General features: G+C 41.7%; 1 protein-coding gene across 1 annotated transcript; it reads right to left on the bottom strand.

Annotated features, from left to right (window-relative positions):
- Window positions 1-863: 863 nt before the first annotated feature.
- Pramef20l1 (PRAME family member 20 like 1) lies at window positions 864-3,939 on the bottom strand. Its single transcript, XM_087584716.1, has 3 exons — window positions 3,653-3,939; window positions 2,604-3,194; window positions 864-1,848 (listed from the first exon to the last, which is right to left on the bottom strand). The coding sequence occupies exons 1-3, from the start codon at window positions 3,937-3,939 to the stop codon at window positions 1,281-1,283; spliced, it is 1,446 nt and encodes a 481-aa protein (XP_087440842.1). The 3' UTR covers window positions 864-1,280.
- Window positions 3,940-9,867: the final 5,928 nt, after the last annotated feature.

The following is a 9,867-nucleotide window of genomic DNA, read 5'->3' as shown; positions in this document are numbered from 1 at the left end:
GTCGTGTGGGAAGACAGACAGAAGGAGCCTGAGAGAGGTTTCTTGTATTTTTTGTTTGTTTGTTTGTTTGTTTGTTTTGGCTTCTTCTGTATCTCAGGCTAGCACAGGTTTCCACAAGTTTTCCATGTTACCTGATAACTTTATCCACCTACTGAAGATTGTAAATTGTGATATTCCTGGCATGAATGTATTTATTTTGACTTCCCTTGAGAGGACATTTGTTGGTGAGTCATTTAATTTAGTTCCATTATTCAATTCATACAATCACAATGATATTTAAACGGAGAACCTGTGATCTATGGGCGTAATAAATACAATGTACAATAAATCATTTTATTGATGTTTCACTATACAGCAAGTAGTAATAATGACTAGGCTGAGGGAGATTTTTTATTTTTGTTGCAAATCAATACTTAGAATAAGATTCCTTTGCAAAGTAAATGCTTCATAGAGTAGAGGGAACTCTATATTATTGGACACCTTACACACACTTTGGGTCCTATGTAGAGTTTGGGAGTCCATAGGAATAAAACTCTAGAGACATGTGGCATAAAGACTGGACATAGAGATTCCCAGTAATAATCTCATGGAGGCATGACAAAAACATCAAGACTTTAAAGCCTGACCGGAAAGCATGTTTACCTTGCCCTGGGTTGTATTCTTCCCTTTAGTCATCCCTGATGGGGCCAAGGTGCCTTGTGGTTTGAATGTATTGTATTTTCATCTTCTGTGATTCATTTAATCCTACTTCATTGCAGAGTGTCTAGGCTGCTCGCTTTAGTTTGAATGTTTAGTACACATAACTGATCAGCCACATAAGAAGGTTGTAAACGTAGCCCAGAAAAAGGACAAGGGAAAGAAGTGTCAAGAAAATTTTTATTTTATACATGCCAATGCATTCATGCACCAGTGCCTTTCCATTCTGGACCCATTAAACATTCCAGGCACTACCAAGCCTGGTAGCAAGGATGGAAACAATCAAAGAGCACAGTGAGATAACGTCCAGTTTTATATAACTACACAACAAAGCATCTTGTTAGACTGTCTGGGCAGAAGTTGTGTATAAAGGCCAAATTCTGTTTCTGAGTGAACAGGACTTTCTTCCCACAGTTAATTTAATTTTTCTCCATGTCCAGCTCAGCATTCAAGATCCCAGTCTCTGTACATCATGGTTTTCAACCATTTGAGCAGTGTCAGAAGCCACAGTCTTTTAGGAACCCAGATGAGAGATGTGTCCCAAGCCTGTTGTGTTGTCAAAAACAGAAGTCCTGTTTCACAATTTAGTGCCAGCAACAACAAAGTCTGGACCCATTGTGATAGACACAGCGCTGACCACATGTATGGCAGATATCTGTAGCAAAGGAGATGTTCTTGGTCTGCCTTATTACCCCGAGAGTATACATAAGCTCAGAAGAAAGTTCGGCAAATCTTTCTACAGAAACTTGAGCCAAGTCATCATAGCACTCCAGAGGGGCAGGGTACTGTTCCACACGGATCCTGCTCCAGTTGGCTGTGTGCTGCATCAGATCCTTCAGAATGGACACAGAGAAGTTATTGCTGTAGAAGTTGACCGTGGTGAGATGACAGCAATGTCTGAGGGCAGGTAGGAGGGCATAAAGCTGGGAGTCTGTCATCTTACACCACTTCAAATCCAGAGTCTCAAGAGTGTCTGCCACTTTCTCTAGGAGACCTCTCAGACGCATAATATCCAGATCACATAAGACCACTCCTCTCAAATCCAGATGTTTTAGCTGAAATAGGCTTTGACTGCGGGATAGGGAATCCAAGTCTTTCTGTGAAATTAGGTAGTATGTGATTGAAAGAGTCTCCAAGGGAGTCATCAGGCACCTAGGGATAGAACAGAGGGTTAGTTCTGGCTAATGGTGTTGTAGACATTTGGCTGGAATGTACAGAGTAGTAGAAAGAACCAGATGCCCCAAGGTCAGTTTGACTAAATGATCAAGGACATCATTTATGATGCTTCCTGTTGGAAATTGATCAGTCATGCCCACCCCACAGTTCATCTATTGGCTTCAATTTCAATCTGAAAACAGTTCAACTCATAAATCCAGAAAGGTCACAGAAAAACTTCCATCCTAAGGAAGTCCTGATAGCATCTCGATATTTGCCATGTGCTCATTGTGTCTGGATTCTATCCTTCCCTCTGAAGTCACACTTGCTTTCATTTACAGCCAACCTTGTACCCTGTGTCCCATGCACTCAGTGCTACTTGGTATCCAAAGATTTCACCCATGGGAATTGGAGTAAGATAGAAGTTTGCTTTCTCAGATTTGAGCATATAGTTCAGGTTCACTCTGTGCTACTGAGTCCTCCAAATCCTGGCTATCATCCCTGGAAGAATTACAACCCACTCTTACTACTACTCTTAACTCCAAGTCAATTCTCTCATTCATGAGTGCTCCTCTGAGACACTGATTTCATTTGTAAAATTTACCTTGTGGAACAGTATACATAAAAATCCTGAGTCCCATTAGTCCTTGAATATTTGTTCCTAGTGACGCTGACAGCATTAACCACTAATCTTTAAGATAAGAGAGACAAATTTGCTTTGGTATCTGACCTAGCTCTTCATTCTTACTTACCCTAGGACTTGATTCATGTGATCTCCAAGAAAATGGACACAGAACATGCAGAGATGCTGGAGACAATTGAATTTGGAGAACTGAGATATAAACTTCTTGATACACTTGGCTTCTCTGTCTCCTATTCCATTGCTATTAGAGAACATGATCCTGTGCAGGGGTGCCAGGAAGGCTTTCTGGAGATTTCTCATCTGTCCAAAGTAGGGAGCAAAATGTGCCAGCTCTAACAGAGTCCACTCAGTATGCAGTTCTAATTCTGTGATATGCTGTGGATCAAAAACCTTCAGGATCTCTCTGATAACACAGACTGGTAGATTCCAGACCTTCATCTTTGTACAGCAGAAATGTAGGGAGCCCTTTCTTTGCTGGGCCCACTTCAACAAGCAAGTTTGTTCTTCCTTCAGGCAGGAACAGATGTACATATCAACTATGACCTTCACACGCTTCCTTAGTGCATATCTGTGAAAGACTTTCATGACTTTCTTTTCTTTCAAGTTCTCTGCTGAACAGCTGCTATCTTCTTCTCCACCCTGTATGTTCCAGAAGTAATGGTGCATATTTCTCAGGTCGAGAACCTGCAGTTTTGTTCTCCTGTGGGTAGAATATATGAATGTCATGAGACTCTGAATCAACTTTTACTACATATATGTAAACTCATTTCTTCCCCCTGCTAAGATGTATGTTTTTTGGTACCTCATACCCAAACTGGACCCAGGCTTGCTTCACATGCTTTCCCAGACTTCCCTCCACTTGATTACTTTTCTTTCACTAAGGTATACCTTATTTCTCCTTAGTCACTTTATTAGTGGTTGGGGGAATCTCAGGGATATGCTCATTCTACTCTGAGGCTACATTTACTCTAGTCCATATTCTACTATAATCCATATCCAGCCATCCTTAGGAGAAGTAAATAGCTTTCATGGACCATGTATCCCTGCATGAAGATGCTATCAGAATCTTCTGATCCACGTATAACCAAGACAACTGCCCTGACACTCTCTACTGTGTAGTTCATGTGCTCTCTCCTATAGTAAGTGGTTATTCCTTACCTGGGGTGAAACTTTCTTGTCAGTTGTATGTCTACTCCATCTAGCACAGCCTGCAACATTTCCAGGTTAGGTGTCTTCATCAATGCACCCACAGGGAGACAGGGAAAAGGCCAAGCTGCCACCATTTCCTTCACGAAGTTGATGTGTTTTCCAGTGAAGGCCTCCTTGAACAGTGCTGGGAAGAGCACAGCAGGCAGCTCTCCCAGAGAGGACATGGCCACATCTTCATTTCTTAGCAGAGACTGAATTGCCAGCTTCTCGAGTGTGGGTGGGCTCTGAACACTCATCTTTTAAGGTCTCCAGTCAGAAAGCACCTGGTAAAGGATTCAGAAAAGATTGAACTTTCAAGACAAAGTTCATAAAATTTCCTCACAATCACAACAACCACAAAGCTTCTGAGTTCGTGCTCTGCCAATGGTAGAGACATCATTTTACCTCTTAATCCTAAACTGTTCATTTAAAGACAGACTCCCACACTGGCAACATGGCAGATTTTCCATCACTCAAATGGGTATAGAATTTTCTGCTCCAAATGGGTTAAGTGTGACCATTTCTTTAAAGAAAAAGAAAGGATGAAAGAGAGATAGGAAAATGGGAGAGACATCCAGGACACAATGTGGATGACAGTAGCTAAATATTCAACAGAGGGGAGATGGAACCTGAATAGACAAGCATCAGTGGATACACGTGAATCCCAGTTGAAGGATGGGGCCACTAATCCATCTCAAAATGTTTAACCTAGAATTCTTCCTTTCTAAAGGAAAAGCAGGGAGAAAAATGCAGTAGAGGCTGAAGGAAAGGCCATTCAGAGCCTATCTACTTTGGGATCCATCCCATCAACAGAAATCAAACTGTGACAGTATTGCCGATGCCAAGGTGTGCTTACAGACAATAGCCTGGAATGGCTATCCTCTGAGAGGCTGTTCCAGACATGTTTCAGACAATTGCGGACACTCTTAGGCAATCAATTTGGCTGAGCTTTGGACCACCATGGGAGAGATAGGGAAGAACTGAAGGAGCTGAATCAGCTTCCAACCCCTAAAGAATAACAGAAATATTAACTAACTCAACCACGTGGAGCTCCAAAAGACTAAGCACCAATGAAAGAGTATGAGTGAATTCATCGTTTCAGATAAATATGCAACAAAAATTACCATATGTTGCAACAATGGGAGGGGAGGCTCTTGATCCAGAGGAACATGTATCCCCAGGGAAGTGGGATGCTAGAGGGGTGAGGGAAGAGTGGGTGGGCAGATGTGGGAGCACCTCATTAGAGTAAAAGTGGAGGGAGTTTGGGAGGAGAGTAGTCAAGGGGAAACCAAGAAGGGGGATAACTTCTGTAATGTAAGCCAATACAATAATTAATAAAGGCAAAAAGAAAATAATGAAATACAAACAACCAACAAACACTATCCCTGAACTCAAGCAGTATTACAGAGCAATAGTGATAAAAACTGCATGGTACTGGTACAAGAGAAAGACAGATAGACCAGTGGAATAGAATTGAAGACCCAGAAATGAACCCACACACCTATGGTCACTTGATTTTTGACAAAGAAGCCAAAACCATTCAATGGAAAAAAGATAGCATTTTCAGCAAATGGTGCTCGTTCAACTGGAGGTCAGCATGTAGAAAAATCTGGATTGTTCCATCCTTATCACCCTGTACAAAGCTTAAGTCCAAGTGGATCAAGGACTTCCACATCAAACCAGATACACTCAAACTAACAAAAGAAAAAGTGGGGAATCATGGGCACTGGAGAAAATTTCCTGAACAAAACACCAATGGCTTATGCTCTAAGATCACAAATCGAAAAATGGGAGCTTATAAAACTGCAAAGCTTCTGTAAGGCAAAGGACACTGTTGTTAGGACAAAATGGCAACCAACAGATTGGGAAAGTTCTTTACCAATTCTACAGCTGATAGAGGGCTTATATCCAAAATATACAAAGAACTCAAGAAGTTAGACTGCAGGGAGACAAATAACCCTATTAAAAATGGGTTCAACAGAGGAATGGATACAGAAAATGTGGTACATCTACACAATGGAATATTACTCAGCTGTCAAAAACAATGAGTTTATGAAATTCGTAGGCAAATGGTTGGAACTGGAAAATATTATCCTGAGTGAGCTAACCCAATCACAGAAAGACATACATGGTATGCACTCATTGATAAGTGGCTTTTAGCCCAAATGCTTGAATTACCCTAGACCCCTAGAACAAACGAAACTCAAGACGGATGATCAAAATGTGAATGCTTCACTCCTTCTTTAAATGAGGAAAAAGAATACACTTGGCAGGGAAGGGAGAGGCAAAGATTAAAACAGAGACTGAAGGAACACCCATTCAGAGCCTGCCCCACATGTGGCCCATACATATACAGCCACCCAATTAGACAAGATGGATGAAGCAAAGAAGTGCAGACTGACAGGAGCCGGATGTAGATCGCTCCTGAGAGACACAGCCAGAATACAGCAAATACAGAGGCGAATGCCAGCAGCAAACCACTGAACTGAGAATAAGTCCCCCATTGAAGGAATCAGAGAAAGAACTGGAAGAGCTTGAAGGGGCTCGAGACCCCATATGTACAACAATGCCAAGCAACCAGAGCTTCCAGGGACTAAGCCACTACCTAAATACTATACATGGACTGACCCTGGACTCTGACCCCATAGGTAGCAATGAATATCCTAGTAAGAGCACCAGTGGAAGGGGAAGCCCTGGGTCCTGCTAAGTCTGAACCCCCAGTGAACTAGACTATGGGGGAGGGCGGCAATGGGGGGAGGGTTGGGAGGGGAACACCCATAAGGAAGGGAAGGGGGGAGGGGGATGTTTGCCCGGAAACCGGGAAAGGGAATAACACTTGAAATTTATATAAGAAATACTCAAGTTAATAAAAAAAAATGGGTTCAGTGCTAAACAAAGAATTCACAGCTGAGGAATGCCGAATGGCTGAGAAACACCTAAAGAAATGTTCAACATCTTTAGTCATAAGGGAAATGCAAATCAAAACAACCCTGAGATTTCACCTCACACTAGTGAGAATGGCTAAGATCAAAAACTCAGGTGACAGCAAATGCTGGTGAAGATGTGCAGAAACAGGAACACTCTTCCATTGTTGGTGGGATTGCAGACTGGTACAACCATTCTGGAAATCAGTCTGGAGGTTCCTCAGAAAACTGGACATTGAACTACCTGAGGACCCAGCTATAGTTCTCTTGGGCATATAACCAAAAGATGCCCTAACATATAACAAAGACACATGCTCCACTATGTTCATAACAGCCTTATTTATAATAGCCAGGAGCTGGAAAGAACCCAGATGCACTTCATAGAGGAATGGATACAGAAAATGTGGTACATCTACACAATGGAATACTACACAGCTATCAAAAACAATGACTTTACAAAATTCATAGGCAAATTAATCAAACTGGAAAATATCATCCTGAGTGAGGTAACCAGATCACAGAAAAACACACATGGTATGCACTCATTGATAAGTGGCTATTAGCCCAAATGCTAGAATTAGCCTAGATGCACAGAACACATGAAACTCAAGAAGCCAATGCTTCACTACTGCTTTAAATGGGGAAACAGAATACCCTCGGGAGGGAACAGAGAGGCAAAGTTTGGAACAGAGGGAGAAGGAACACCCATTCAGAGCCTGCCCCACATATGGCCCATACATATACAGCCTCAAACTAGATAAGATGGATGAAGCAAAAAAGTGCAGGCTAACAGCAACCGGATATAGATCTCTCCTGAGAGACAGAGCCAGAATATAACAAATACATAGGCAAATGCCAGCAGCAATCCACAGACCTGAGAACGGGACCCTTGTTGAAGGAATCTTAGAAAGGACTGAAAGAGCTTGAACGGGCTTGAGGCCCCATATGAACAACAATGCCAACCAACCAGAGCGTCCATGGACTAAGCCACTATCCAAAGACTGTACATCGACTGACTCTGGACTCCAAGTGCATACATAGCAATGAATAGTCTAGTAAGAGCACCAGTGGAAGGGGAAGCCCTTGGTACTGCCAAGACCTAAGCCCCACCGAACGTGGTTGTTGTGGGGAGGGCGGTAATGGGGGAAGGATGGGGAGAGGAACACCATATGAAAAGGGAGGGGGATGGGATAGGGTGATGTTGGCCCAGTAACCGAAAAGGGGAATAACAATTGAAATGTAAATAAAAAATACTCAAGTTAATAAAGATGAAAAAAAGAAAATAATGAAATACAAACATCCAACAAACAAGAAATAAAATAATCAAATAAGCAAACAACCAAGAAAAGAAACAAAAAACCTCCTGTTGTGGATCAAAATTGAATTCCTCTTAATCTATGGATGAAAACAGTGGGTTCTGAAATTTTCAGGTTTTCCTGGGTCCCAAAACAGACCGGGTCCAAAAACAAAGTTATGTTGAAGAGATGCAAAGCAAAGCCTTAGGTAATACATTTGAGTAAATCACAGGTATAATTCTAGATATTGTGAGTTAAAGAGGATCAAAGACACAAGGTCTCCAGGTCTCCAGTATGAGCCAGGGTCTTAGCAAAACAAACACAACAAGCATTTGTGAGAATGGAAATATGAAGTAATATGCTAGTAAACTTAGTCCTGAGGAGGCTGCTGAGTCAGGAGTGTTTTGATATCCAGCCTACCCAGAGCCACATGGCCATTTCTAGGAGAGCTTGAATAACATAGAATCACCTTCCTTTAAAAATCTACCACAATATTGAAATCAACAGGCTAACATAGATGTTAGAGATGAGGCTAAAACTTGATTTGGAATTAAATCCAAGGACTTTGTTGAGTTCATCTAAAGAGATAGAAATTAAAATGTGTTGTCATATTTTAGGGTCTAAAGGCATATATCAATCTGCATTACTCAAAGGAAACCATTTACATACCAGTTCTGAACACTGCAAGGAGGTCTCTGAGTCCCAGGGAAACCAGGCAGCTATCTAGGCTCCAGGTCTCTGAATGTTTTCTCTAGCTCCACTGAAGCCTGTATATACCTCCCTGCTCACCCTCCCTATTGCAAGCACACCCTCCAATCACAAACTGGAATTAGATTGGATGGTTAAACTCCACCCTTTGAATTCTATAGGGAACATCATCCAACCAGTTCCTTGATTGAATCAGAGCTCTCTGTGAGAATTCCTCCACACTAGACCACCCATCAAACATCTCACATGTTAATTAGCAACATATCGTGGAATTTGTGGCTTTCCCCCCTCATTTCCTTAATTATTACCTAGTTTTGAATTCGGCAATGTACTGGGTCCTATTTTGAAACCAGGGTTGTTTTAGAACTCTAAGTTCAACAAACATTGAGCCTCACTATCTTTCTTCCTGCTTGGATTAATGTTGTAATCACTATACCCATATGTTCTGGTGCTCAAGGACTGAATTGAATTCTTTTCCAATAAACTACAGCATCACCTATTCAAGAGATGTAGGCAGGAGCATAGCTTGATTCCATTAATACTGTCCTAGGGTGCTGGGTGTGTACTCAATATGCAGACAACCTTGCAGCATACAGGGCAAGCCCTCTCCAGCATTCCATGCAGTTTGGAAGATAGCCAAATCTGTAATCTCACAGTGCAAGAACTGAAAGCTGGAGGATCAATTCAAGACCATCTGCAGTCATATCTTAATACAGGAACAGCCTGGACACTACATTTTGGCCGATTTCTAAATGGATCCAAAGATAAAGATTAAAAAGGAGTGTCTGACGGAGATGCTGCTCTGGACTACCAAAAATGAGGGAATATTTCATGTAGATTCAGCCTAGCATGCTTGCTTAAGACAAACTCAGGTGGGGGATGTGCTGTGCAATTGAATTTAGGTGTTCTGTAAATATGAGAGTCCTGAACTAATCCTAGAGCATTTCAAGATACCCGGCAACCACTGAGCATCTCTCCATTCCCAGTAATCCTTCACTTCTGAAAACATACTTCAACTGTCTTAAAACCATGGATGACATGTCCCTCCCTGACACACTTTATAAGTTGTTTTGAAAACTTTAGTACAGTATAGGTTTGCCTAACACATTATATTATAGCCAAAGATGACATCATATTTCTCAGTCTGTACTCACACTCACATGTTCTGGAAAGAAATGGATGTCGCCGTCTGTCTAGATCATGCGGTGATATATAATCTACTCTTTTGTGAATTCCAAGCAAGGACTTTATTCCCTGA

This window comes from Rattus norvegicus, chromosome 14 (genome assembly GCF_021556685.1).
Source record: "Rattus norvegicus strain SHRSP/BbbUtx chromosome 14, alternate assembly SHRSP_T2T, whole genome shotgun sequence".
Lineage (NCBI taxonomy): Eukaryota > Metazoa > Chordata > Mammalia > Rodentia > Muridae > Rattus > Rattus norvegicus.
This window is presented reverse-complemented; position numbering and strand designations above follow the sequence as displayed.

Coding starts and splice junctions, on each gene's coding strand:
- Pramef20l1 (XM_087584716.1), bottom strand. CDS start 3,939: ATGAGTGTTCAGAGCCCACCCACACTCGAGAAGCTGGCAATTCAGTCT. Junction 3,195..3,652: donor ACAAGAAAGTTTCACCCCAG/GTAAGGAATAAC, acceptor TTCTACCCACAG/GAGAACAAAACTGCAGGTTC. Junction 1,849..2,603: donor CACATGAATCAAGTCCTAGG/GTAAGTAAGAAT, acceptor TTCTATCCCTAG/GTGCCTGATGACTCCCTTGG.